Below are 13,003 nucleotides of genomic sequence, written 5' to 3'. Positions count from 1 at the left end.
CCTGCCTGTGACACCACAGATCAAATAAAAAATCTGAAGATTGAACAACTCTAGCTAACAGAATTGCTTATTGAGAGTCTTGCAAACCTTAAAACGAGATAGAGAGAGAAATGTATATATATATATATATATAATATATATATATATATATAATGCATATGTATGTATCACTGTTATATCATAATTTATATCATATGCTATTATCTTCTGTCACTATTCTAAATGGAAATTAAAATGATATAGTAGAGGCAAGTAGTTTAGATTACTGGATTTAGAATCAAAACTTGGATTTTAATTTTTGCTGTGCTCACTACTTGCTATGTGCCCTGGTCCTTTGGGGCCTTCCTCTTCAGCAAAATAAAGAGAAATTGCATTTTCTCTATCTAAAGTAACTTCAAGACCTAAATGTATAGTTCTTTTAGAGTATTGTGCAAGATCTATGTTATATATGTTTATATATACATATTTACATATACAGATATATAGATTTTTGTCAGTGTTTAGGTAAGCTTATTTGTTAGCTTTAGGTCATGTAGTCAACTTTTACATGGAAGACAATAGTATTTGAGTGGGATCTTTTAGCACCTTCCAAGTAAAGGCGTAGACATCAAATCAATAAATAGAATTCTAGACTTTCAGAGCTGAAAACATTACCAGCAGCCCACTATCTCCTGTTCCTCACTGCCCGTACACATACCTCCAACCACTGAGCGCTAACTGTATATGGAAGATGCTGTGGAGAATATAACCCAATATGGTCATTTATTGTTTTCCTGTACATTTTTGTCTATCCAATTAAATTATAAATGTCTTGAAGTTGTAAATAATGTTATTCAGGTATTAATTATGCTTATGCAAGAGATATCACAGGACAGAGTGTGAGTGATGTAAATGAATACAAATGAAGGGACTTCCTTGGTACTTCCAGATGGAAATTCTGTGCTGGAGTTGGAACTGAAGCTAGACTTTTATGGGTAGGTAGAATGTTGAGAGGAACAGAGAATAGAAAAGAGAAAGACTTTCCAAATGAAGGGAAAGCTGTGAGTGAAGGCATATAATAATGGGAATGAGAATGGAGTATTCCTGGAAAGAATGAATATGGACAGTTTGACTAGTACGGAAGAATAGTGTTGGGTATTGCTGGAGAATTTTTGAATTGGTAAGATGGGGCTGAGTTTATGGAGGCCTGATGATGAATCAGACCAGAGCTTGAGACTTGATGCTGATCCCTCTGGTAAGCTGCTGTTCCCTTTATTTAAAGCCTTCAGTAGTTGTCTGTTTTCAAAGTCACTACCTTGAGGTCAGCATAGATCCTGGGTAGGAACTGGTTTTTTAATTTATTAGGAATGACACAGTGATAATAGTGTGCAACAAAGATAACAGTCAGAATCCTACTCAGAGTCAATAAACATTTATTAAGCACCTACAACGTTTCAGGCATTGTGCTAGCTCTGGATAGAAACAGTAAAGTCAGAAGGAGGGGCCAAAATGATGAGCTCAATTTTAGACATGTACAATGTGACACACCCATATAAGGTAATTTTAGGTGGAGATGTGCAGGGACTAGATCTGGAGATTTACAAGTCATTTGCATATAGCTGATAAATGTTAAAGCCTTGGAAATTAATATTGCCAAGGGGAAGAAAGTATAGAAAACTCACAATTAGGATTGCTTTTAAGGCCTTAATTTTCATATTTTTATGGTCAAGCATAAGTAGCATAGGCTAAATATTCTCCATATTCCTCCCAAAATGCTATCTCTCTTATGACAGCTCTTACCTTTTTAGTGTCATAACCAGCTTGATCGTGAATTTCCTTTCAGTCTATGGATAGAATCACAGAATCTCAGAGTCCACAAGAAGTTCCACCTATGCCTGAAGCAGTGGTTGGATTGACAGCCCTTTTTAAGTATCAGCACTGTCATTTTTCTCCATGAAGTTTCAGTGTCTGGGAAGGACTAATTTATGTGCTAGAAACGACCTCTATGAAGTATTGAAGAATTCTTCAGTTCTATTTGTAAGGCAGCCTGAATTCACAACTTCGAACTCTCTTCAAAACCTGTAAATTATACCCTTTTTCTATTCATTTTATATAGTTTTTCCTTCCCTTCCATCTATATCCTCCCTATAGTTTTGTCAACTGATCCAAATATTTTGGTTTTTCCTTCTGGAAAATAAATCCTTTCACTCTTTCCTCTCCGCTCATTAAAATGAATTGGATGCTATCAAATGCTGTTTTCCTGATGAAGGTAATTTTGACTTTGGTCTCTAAGACTTGGGCTACAACTGTCACAATGAAGGCCCACGAATGAAATGTCACAAAGAGGCTGTTGTAGTTTAAACTGGGTGGAGTGTCAGGCAAGAGTATAAATAGCCGAACTGCAGCCAAGTACTTGTCAGTTTGGTGAAAAATACCTGAGCCCACAACAGTCAAGGAATAGGAACAGGTTTGGTAAGGTGGTCAGGTAAAAGTAGAGGTAAAAGTAGCTATACAGCTTCCAGTTGATTGGGAAAGTGGGCTCTGATTTTTTTGAAAGGTGTATTACATGTATATATGTGGTGGTGGTGGTGGTGGTGGTGAGGCTGCTGCTCCTAATGATGGTAAATGCTGGTGGTGTTGGTGTGTCTGTTGGTTATGTGTCTGATCCCCCCGCTGCAAAAGATGCTGGTGGTCATGGTCTGTTTATCCCCTTCTGCAAAATGTTGTTAGAGGGCTTGGCTATCTTTCTCATTTCTCCTCCTTCCTCATAATCTCACTTAGTTCTTCCTTTACTCCTTACCTTCTCTTTCTCTCTTCTTTTTCTTCTGTCCTGCTTTTTCTTTTTTCACTTCAGCCTGTTTCCATTGCCAGATTCCCTTTTCTCCCTCTTTAAAGATCACTTTTCTATTATGTTTACTTTCTCCATTCTCAGTCTGAAAGTTTCTACATTTAATACTCATCAGTCATGTTTTCTATCTGATCTTACAGCCTTTCACCATCACTAACCCTAACCAATTTTCTGTAGTTTTTACTTTCTCCATTCTTCTCATGAGGTTCTAAAGTGTTTGCTACAACCATTATACATGTTTCTTTCTAACCCCACCCTTTTCACCACCTCTAACCCTAAGTCTATCACTCCTTTCATCACCCCAACCTCAATTGCTACTCACATCCTCGCGTGCTACTACTCTTCCTCTTGCTCAGCCCATGTTTTTCTCTATGCTTATAACTAATAGTTGTATTTCAGTGTTTGTGCCAGCTAACAACTCATCCTAGATTCTTGAAGGAAGACACTACGTTATCATGGTGTATGAAAATTCGAGTTCCCCATCCCCAGTTTCTGGAAAGCTGTGTAATGTGAAAAGTTGAAGGCTACTTTCCCCCAACGTTGACCAGAGGTTTTTCTTGTTTGAAGATATGCTAGCAAAAGGAGGCCAGGGAAGTAAAGCAGCAGTACAGGAAAAATTACGAGCAATGAAGTTGACAAGAAATGAAGCAAAAGAAAACAAAGCAAGAAAAATAAAATATACTAGAAAAATGTTTGACCTACAAAAATCTTCAAAATGTTAATAAATTTTTAAAAAATGCAAAAGAATTATTGCTCCATCTGTGGCTTATTAACTAGTAAGCATAGTTAAATAGTTAGTGTTTCAGGTTTTACAGAAATTTGTTAAGGTACTAATAATTATAGTGCTTCAGGTTTTACAGAAATTTGTTAAAGTACATTTAGATTTTTAAGATTAAGTCTGAAACAAGGACACATTGGTAGATGGTAGATCTTGACCTCTATAATCCCTAATCCCAGAGTCTTATGCACTTAAAAACATTATTCTAAGAAGGTGTCCCTAGGCTTCACCAGACTGCCAAAGGGGTCTATGACAAAAAATAGGTTAAAAACCTCTGTTTTAGTCTAACTCTCATTTTACAAGACGATGGAAACTTTTCAGGAAGCTGGTGGTAGACACAAAGTCTATTGTGCTTTCAGGAAAGATTCCCTCCTATCCCACCCCTGGTCAAGCCTTTGTGTCCTGACTGGGCCTTTCCAAAATGTTGCTGTTGTGGTGATTGGGATAGAGTATTTTGAATGAAAGGATCTGGGAAACACTTTTCCCAAAGTTTACTGTGTTCATTTGTCTTTCCACCATTGGTCTCAAAGTCACTTCTCATCTGCCTTCTTTCCACTCTTTCTTTCCTTTATCCAGAGGTGTGCTTGCAGATGTTTAGCAACTGGCTTCCCCCTTCTCCCCGCCCCCTACAAATGTATACAGCACACATTTTTCAGACTAATCTGCAATATGAGCGTTTTCTCCACCACTTTCTTAAGTCTAGACAATCAATCTACAAAACAATAAATCAATTCCAGGCTTGGGGCGTTTGCTAGTTTCCAAGGTATAAATGCTCACACTGAAAATTCACAAGCTGATTTGAGCTGGCTTCTGCAAGCCCCTGCCTTTAACCCTCATCTCTCCTTTGTAAAGAACTTCCTAACCATCTGAAAGAAGGGGTATTAGAACCTCTCTGAAATTAACTGGGCTGGTCCTTGGATGATAAAGCATCTGTTTCGAGACTGTAATTAAGCTTGATTGGATCTGCCATTTTATACTAAGCCATCATACTCTTTGGCTGTCTAAGGTCACCTTTATGGTAATGAAAAATAATAAAGAAGCCCAAATATTTTTACCTTACCATCCTAAAGTCTTGAGGTTTAGTACTGTAACTTGTTTGTGATAAACTCCATGGGACTCAGTTTCCTCATCTGTAAAATGAGGGGTGGGGCTAGATGGTTACTGAAATCTCTCCCAGCTCTGCACCTATGACTTTATGGATGCATATTTCATAAAAGTCATGCAAACAGTTAATCATTAGCTGGGGATACTTAACCCTTAGAAACCTTTTAAAATTACTTAAAAGGGGGAGTTTTAAATGCCAAGGTTTCATTAGCAAGCCTTGAGTGATAGCCTGGAGGGATGGAAAGAGCATTAGACTGAAACCAGCACCTTCCCCTTACCCCTGAAGAGCTGTGTGGCCTTGGACTAGTTATTTTCCTCTGAGCCTCATTTGCCTGTTATAAAATGGGCATAATAACACTGGCTTCACCTAGTTCTCAGAGTTGCTGTAAGGATCAAATGATGTAATGTATCTAATATTTACTTCACTTATGACATTGGACTAATTACTGAACTTCCAAGGGCTTTGATTTCCTCAGCTATAATGGGGGTTAGGAAGGGAAAGGAAAGGGAATAAGCATTTATTAATCACCTACTATGTACCAGGCTTTTGCTAAGCCCTTTACAAATATTGTCTCATTTGGTCCTTACAACAACCTTCTACGTGTTTTTATTATCCTTATTTTGCGGTTGAGGAAGTTGAGTTAGATAGAAGTTAAAGTGATTTGCCCAAGGTCACAAAGCTAGTAAGGGTCTGAGGCCAGATGGGAACTTAAGCCTTCTAGATTATAGGCTCAGTGTTCTCTCTAGTGTGCCCCCTTGTTGCCATATAAAGTGAAGGGTTGAACCAGATGGCCTTTAATTTAATTTAAATTAAGGTTCCAGCTCTAAATCTCTGAACCTTTGTAAAAGTGCTTTGTGCCTGTAAAGAGCCACACACACATAAGATGTCACCCTATGCTGGTTTTAGATTATTCAGGTAATTGATGAGTGCTGACTGAATGGTTGCTCCCCCCTCTGATGTGAAGTTCATTGTTAAGGTGACTCCCAAACTGTGACAATGCCCAGACGATCTGTTTAGTTGCACTGTGTAACTGCCTACCGAACATTCCCGATGTCCAGCTGTCACAAAGGAAGACTGGCCAAATAATGGGAAAATCAAGTCAACTTTATCCTTCCTTTGTACAGACCCCTGGTGTTGTCATACCTGGAAATCTGCTTGCAGTGTATTCATAGAACTGAAAAGAATGGAGGGCCATTGAAGGACAATTAACACGAGCAAAGGGATATGGGGGGGGGGGCTGTGACGTTGAGAGCTGATGTCTGCAGAGTATTTCGCTATTTAGTAAGTATCATCAGCAGTCCCCATTTCATAGCTTCAGACCGCTGAAGATGCAGAAAGGTTAAGCAGCTTGCCTGGGGTCTCGTGGCTACTAAGTTTCAGATCTGGGCCTTGATCTTTCCACCATACCGTGCTTCTTCTATATAAAAACTGAACTAAGAAGACTAGAATTCAAAGTCTTTCTTGATATAGACTTGTTCCTAATTCATTGACAGACTCAACCAGATGTCACTTTTTTTAATGAAAGCTTTAAAGAAAAGGAAAGGCTTGGCTCAGAAAATAGTGGGTTCTTGCTCTCTGCAAGTCTGCAGGCAAAGGCTTAGTGACCAATGATTGGGTACATCATAACAAAGCATTCTTGTTCAGGCCAAATGGCTTCATAGGTCTTTTCCAATGCTAAGATTCCATGATTCATCAAGGACAATATACGTATCTACGTATCTGTCTACATAATACAGAGACATCTTGGAAATTCACAGTGTTGGAAGAGACCACGAATGTCATCTAGTCATTTAGCCATGCCTGAAAAAGTATCCCCTTTACCACAGTGCTGACGAGTGTCCATTGCCTCCTGAGGCAGATCGTGCCCTGAGGAACAGTTTTAATTGTTAGCAAGTTTTCCCTACTAGCAAGCTAAAATTTGTTTCCCAGCAATTGCTTTCTGGGCCAAGCAGAGCAAATCCAACCTTTTGTTGACACGGCAGCCCTTCAACTACCAAAAGACAGTTCTTGTGTCCCCACTATATCTTCAGTTCTTTAGGATAAACATTCCTACTTCTTTCAACTGATTCTTACAGTTGAAGACTGAAGATGCTGGTCTTTACACCATACTGGTGTACTTTGAATGTACTTCTGATGAGGTCTAGAGGTTTAGGGGTGCTGGGACCTCCGAGATCATGATGCAGGCCCTGTCTGAATGAATTCAACTCAAATCTTCTTCCAGCTAGAGAAAAAGTTTATTAGAGATAAACCCATATAGGCCAGACTCTTAAAGAATCTGAACATTAGTAACACCCGTGAGGATGAGCGGGCATGAAAAAGTCTCAGCATTTGAATGAATGGGGGCCGGAGTGGATCTTATATACACTGAAGTAACTTCGGGTAGCCCTGGAAGAAGGGTCTATGTGAGATTTCTGATTGGAAGGTCTGAGAGATTGAATAGACGATGGGAATAGATAATGAAAGGAGCTGGAAGGAAGAAGTTTGAAAGGCATCTAAATGAGAGCAAAAGGTGGGGCTAGGGCTTTCAAAGGGAGATAAGGGGAGTCCATAAAGAACTTTAAAGTTTAAGGGTTTTCTGGGGCTGTAGACAAAATGGGAGCCAAATTCTTTTTGGTGAAAGGGGAAAAGGTCTTGGCTTCTGAAACTGAATATTCTCCTTTTTTTAACGTCACCTAGGAGAGCATTCAATTTTTTTTGGCTACCATGTCACATGCTTCTGACCCCTAATAGCTGCATAAATTATTTAACCTCTCAGTGCCCGAGGAAACATGGTGCATTGAATGAAAGAACACGTTGCATTGGAAGTCAGCAAACTTGGGTTCAAATCCCATGTTACTAACTATATGACCTTAGGCAAGTAGCTTAACTTTTCACGGCTTCAATTTTGTTTACCCTCAAAGAATGATTGAAGGGGTTGGGCTAGATAACCTTTGGGATCCTTCCCAGTTCCAAATTAACATAAGCTTGAAAATTACAGAAGATTTGTTCATCTGCATCAGTGGAGGGAGTATCCCAATTGGGAGTTCTCTACACTAATGAAACCCCAGGCCCTGACCTTCTCTCTCACCAACAAAAAGGCACATGACAATAATCATTGACAATGATATGGTGCTTTAAAGTTTTCAAAGCACTTTATATACATCATCCAAATTACTTCTTAGGATCATGGATTTAGAGCTGGAAGGGACGTTAGAGGCCATTGAATCCAGTCTCTCCAGTATACAGGTAAGGAAACTAAGGGTAAGAGAAGTAAGTGACTTTCCCAGGGTATCTGAAGTATGACTCACACTCAGGTCTTCCTGACTCCAAGGCCAGCCTTCTCTCCACTGCATCACTTAGCTGCCATGTAGTATCCACAAATGCGGCTCTGTGTGTGTGTGTGTGTGTGTTTGTGTGGATATGTACATATCTATATTCAGGCCCAGGCAAGTTTGAGAATGGGAGTTTAAGGGGAGTGGAGGGAATAAGCATTTTTTTAATAGCACTTACTATGTGTCAAACTATCACATTTGACCCTCAAAACAACTCTGTGAGGTAGATGCTATTATTACCCTCATTTTACAGTTGAGGAAACTGAGGCAAAGAGAGGTTAAGTGACTTTCCCAGAGTCTCACAGCTAGAACATGTCTGAGTTGTAAAGGGCCACACATATATACGATATCATTATTACCCTATGCTAGAAGAACATTTATACCCACTGTTTTAGGCTGCCCAGATAATTAATTAGTTTTGACTGAATAGTTCCCTTGCCCATCTCAGATGTGTAGAAGTTCATTGTTAAGATGATTCCCAAGCTGTGATAATACCCAAATGCTCTGTCAGGTCTTCTTAACTCCAGGCCCAGTTCTCTGTCCACATCATCCTCTGGCTAATCTTGAAGGACATTGAATGACTTCCTGGAAAACGAAGAATCATCTAAGGGTGGGATATATCAATATCAGCATCATAATACAAACTAGATTAAGCACCAGACCATATCATCCAGTGTCCTAATAAATTCACTACTTTCCCCAATTCTCTTCTACTTCATCTCTAGCAAGAAATGTATGCATATTCACTGACATGTAACTAGAGTCCCCTACATGCACACAGATATATCCACTCACACTGGCACACAGATGTATATATTCATACATGGGCATGGACACGAGTATATGTATATACCCCAACATAACTTGTTCCAGGTACAAAAGTCCAATGGTGAGCCCCACCTGAGAGTAATCTGGACCTCTCAGGTCTAGTGCAGGTTAAGCCTGCATGGTTGAGCCTAGGCCTGATTCAGATAGACCCATCCATGCTCAGTGGGAATGAGCAGTCTGTCCCTGTTAAATTACACCACAGCTAGTCAGTGAAAGTGTAGAAAAAAATGACACAAGCCAGAATATTTTTTTTGGATAATTTTTTTTCCATCTCTTTAGAAAAAAAAATATGTACAAAAAAAGCTAAGAGCCAACATGGAGGTGTCAGGTAAACATTCCGAGAGGTACAGATGAGTGACTCCTCTTAAAGGAGACACTTTAGTTATCACCATGCTAGAAAAATGGGATGGAGTGAAAATTCTAGTACAATTAAAAGCCACAAAGTAAAGCTGTTGCTCAGGTTCCATTTGTTATCAATGATCTAATTTCTTCCCTTTAAAATAATACTGTGCAAACTGTAAAATATTCATTTTTTCATATAAAGTCCATAGAATATGATTTACAAAACTGGTGTTGAAGAGGAGGCTCGGTGCTGGTTATTTGGGAGACATGGTAGAGCATTACAGGTGGGGTCCTCCCCGAGGATGCTGCCGTGGAAAAGTTTTCTGTTTCTGAGCTGTCGAAGAAGGAATCTAATGGTATGAGAGAGAATACAGGATTCTCAGCAAAGGGCTTGGGAGTGCCCAGGGACTCCACTGAGAATGGCAGATGTGGTATTTTTACTGTAGAATACCGCAGTCAGGCAGGCTAATCGGTGCAGGTACATTAGAGGGTCAGAATGGGGTGCATCTTCCGGTGTGACATCCTTTTCTTTATGATTCTTGGTTTCCCATTAACTAACATGGACCTCCCTGCAAACTCAGAAAACATGATCAGCTTCTCGTGGAGACAACTAGTCTGTAAGCAGCAGCAACTGCGGTAACTGAAGGTAAGAGTGAGTTGTTAGGGGAAAGGTATTTCAATGTCTATAAAACTGAGAAAAGTAGGCCTGTGTACAAATATCACAAAACGACATCAACAATTCAATAGTTGGGGTTCCTCAGTGCACACTTGAACAAGGGAAAAAATGTTGGTTTTTAAAATTCCGGCATAAATATGTTAAAGCTGACAAAAAAAAATCAGGGTTAGCTACATCACTTCCTCATACAAAAAAAAATGTACAAAACATCAGCTTCTAACTAGACATAACATAATACTTGTCTTCACAGTCTGACATTTAGTAACTGTGTGTCTTGGAGTATTGAACTGGAGGGTAATTAAAAAAACAAACAAACAGCTCCTGGCACCGTCGTCCACCTCAAGTAACTTCAGTCATGGAGGCCGAGTGATTCTGGGGAGCAAACACAAATATGTGGGCACCTGAACACTGGGTTGTCTCATTCCCCTTCTGCCTACCTCCCACTCCAATCCAATTGGCTTTTATGCTATTCTCCAAACATGTTCCATACTTGTCTGTCTCTGAGTCTTTGCTCATGATGTTTCCTCAGTCCCAAATGCCTTTTTTTGTTTTTGCTGTGGACATCTTAGTCATGTTTAAAGCCACCTCCACTAGGAAGTCATACCTGACTCCTGACCTTGCAACTGGATGAGGATATAACCCCTCCTTGCTCTGAACCTCCACAGCACTTTGTTACTATCCCTGTAATAATCGTTACAATGATATAACATTTCTATAGCATTTTAAGATGTCTAAAGCACTTCATTATCAACATTATTATTGTTGTGATTCTGTATACTTGTATATATATATGTGTGTGTGTGTATATATACATATATAAAATAAATATACATACATATACATATATAAAATAAACATACATGCATATATAAAATAAATATACATACGTGTGTGTGTGTGTGTGTGTGTGTGTGTTTGTGTGTGTGTGTGTGTGTGTGTATCCTCTTTACTAGACCATAAATCCCTTGAGGTCAAACACTACATCTTATTCATCTTTGTATCCCTTACAGCACCTAGCATTGAGCCTTCACATAACAGGCAATGATGGGAAAGGTGAGAGACTCCACTGAGAATGGCAGATGTGGTGTTCTCAGTGTAGAATAAGGCAATATTTTTCATTTCATTTCAATTTAAAGAGCTCCTTAACATAATAGGATGAATGAATGAATGAATGAATCTTTAAAATGAATGAATCAATCCTAGAAGGCAAGAGAACATTTACTCCATGGTTTGTATAATATTCCTTTTAGTCTGCATGCCTTTCATTAGGGGCAAGAAGGGAGAAGGGTGGTGTAACTGCCTGGTTATCTTAGGAAATTCTGTCTGCTGACTTTGATATCAAAGATATTTGCCTAACTCACAGAGGGAAACTTTTTTCTAACTTGGAGAATGAGGTCATAGGACCCAAAATGTGCACATCAAGGCAAACTACATCACTTCCTCATCTCAAATATGTATGGTACATCAGTACATATGTAGGTGCAACATAGTATCTGTTTTCACAGACTGACAAGCAACGGTATATCTTGAATTACTGAGCAGAAAGTGAATAAAATCTTGTAGCAAATGGGGTTGGGGGAGGCTACTGCTTTATCAAGAATCCCAATGCAACATGAAAATCACTTACTATGGTTTGTGCTTAATTTAGTCATATTAAAGGACCATGAATTTTGGAACTGTTGGCAAGAAAACCAGTATGTTGCCTTTTATTTAAAAAAGAGAACATTTAGCTTTCTGATATTCCTGGGAAAATATTCCGTGGAAATGTCCATGAAGAAGAAACTTAACTCCTTGAAATTAGGTCACCCTCCCCCCATGCCTCTGACCTCTCAACATTTGGCATATTGGCAGTGTGAGATTCTTGCCAGTTTGGGCACTGGGATAATCACAATAGAAAGAGCACTGGCCTGGCTGGCAAAAAACCTTGGCACTTGTCCTAGCTGGTGTCCTAACTTGATGGATGACTTTTTCAAGTCACAGTTTCTCTGGATCTCAATTTTCCTCATCTGTAAATATAAATGCAATGTTTTGGATCCTTATGGTCCAGTTCAGCTCTGACAATCTATGACTATGGCCCCTAAAATAATAAAAACTCAGAACTGGAAGGAACTAAAGAGGATATTGAATCCAGTGCCACAGCTGGGCAGGAATTCGCTCCAAATCCCCAGTGAGTCTTGCTTCAGTTAAAGATTTCCAGTGACACGGAACTCAATGACTCCTGAGGCAGCTCATGTCATTTGGAGAGCTTTGGATGTTAGGGAATTTTCCCTAGCTGCAATCTGCCCCATTTAAACTTCGCACTGTAGAAATAGCCTGACAACCCTAAAGCCAGAAAGCTTCCAGAACTGATGGGGTGTGCTTGGCTGCTTGTACTGGGACCCCACTTCTAAGACCATATTTCTTTCGACTGCTGGGCCTGGAGGCAGAAAGACGTGAGTTCAAATCTCAGATTCAGTGGACGTGAAGAGCAGAATTATATAAGGAAAGAGGAGTTCCCTAAGACTCCCAGGGATATAATCCTGCCATTACACTTGGGCTATCTAAACTATAGATAATTTATTCTGTTGTATTTTGTAGAGGAAATGTACAAAACCTGTGTGCTGTGAGTTTGGGGTAACATCTCCCCAGTAATAATAGCTTTAGAGGTCAAAGAAAAATAGCCTGATCTGGTTCCATTTCACCTGGGGTTGCACCTAGACATTCTAATGAGATTAGCTAGATAACTCCTACCCCACCTAGATCTATAGAGGAAACACTCTGAGCAGGAACAGACCTGATTTTGAGATTATTCCACAGTTCGGACATCCCCCTTACCCCGCTACCCTTACCTCCAGGGGAAGAAAAAAATCAGGCAACCTGTCTCCATTACTCAACCTCTGAAATAAGGAAAATGGCCAGGTAGCCTAACTTGATAGGCTCCTGTTGCCTCCTGCCCGAAAGCTGTTCAAAACCTTACACCGTATATGTATGTATTCCTTCAGTTTTGCCAAGTTGCTAGCTATAAGCTAATGAAAATTTTTATCTTCTAGCCTTCTCGCTTTATTGACCTCCAGTCAAATGGACCTAGGTGGGAGGAATTACAACTGCAGGTTGGCACTTTCTCTGTTGTATTAGTAGAGACTTAACTCAGAGAGGG

General features: G+C 39.6%; 1 protein-coding gene and 1 long non-coding RNA gene across 4 annotated transcripts in view; one reads left to right on the top strand and one right to left on the bottom strand.

Annotated features, from left to right (window-relative positions):
• Window positions 1-164: 164 nt before the first annotated feature.
• Window positions 165-3,574, top strand: LOC144456793 (uncharacterized). 3 transcript variants are annotated; one of them, XR_013485887.1, is made up of 2 exons: window positions 165-2,451; window positions 3,227-3,574. It is a non-coding gene; the product is annotated as an uncharacterized LOC144456793 (long non-coding RNA). The 3 variants fall into 3 exon arrangements; XR_013485888.1 differs by having other exon boundaries at window positions 165-2,464; XR_013485886.1 differs by having other exon boundaries at window positions 165-2,476.
• A 5,554-nt stretch (window positions 3,575-9,128) lies between these two features.
• PLPPR1 (phospholipid phosphatase related 1) overlaps window positions 9,129-13,003 on the bottom strand; it is a 318,401-nt gene continuing 314,526 nt past the window's right edge. Inside the window, exon 8 of the mRNA XM_020998895.1 lies at window positions 9,129-10,239. Within this exon, the coding sequence (XP_020854554.1) occupies window positions 10,207-10,239 (33 nt within the window). The 3' untranslated portion in view covers window positions 9,129-10,206. The remainder of the gene's footprint in view (window positions 10,240-13,003) is intronic.

Source organism: Phascolarctos cinereus, unplaced genomic scaffold (genome assembly GCF_003287225.1).
Source record: "Phascolarctos cinereus isolate Bilbo 61053 unplaced genomic scaffold, phaCin_HiC Scaffold_4;HRSCAF=312, whole genome shotgun sequence".
Taxonomy (NCBI): Eukaryota; Metazoa; Chordata; class Mammalia; order Diprotodontia; family Phascolarctidae; genus Phascolarctos; species Phascolarctos cinereus.
The sequence above is the reverse complement of the archived record's forward strand: the minus strand, read 5'-3'. Positions and strand labels throughout refer to the sequence as shown.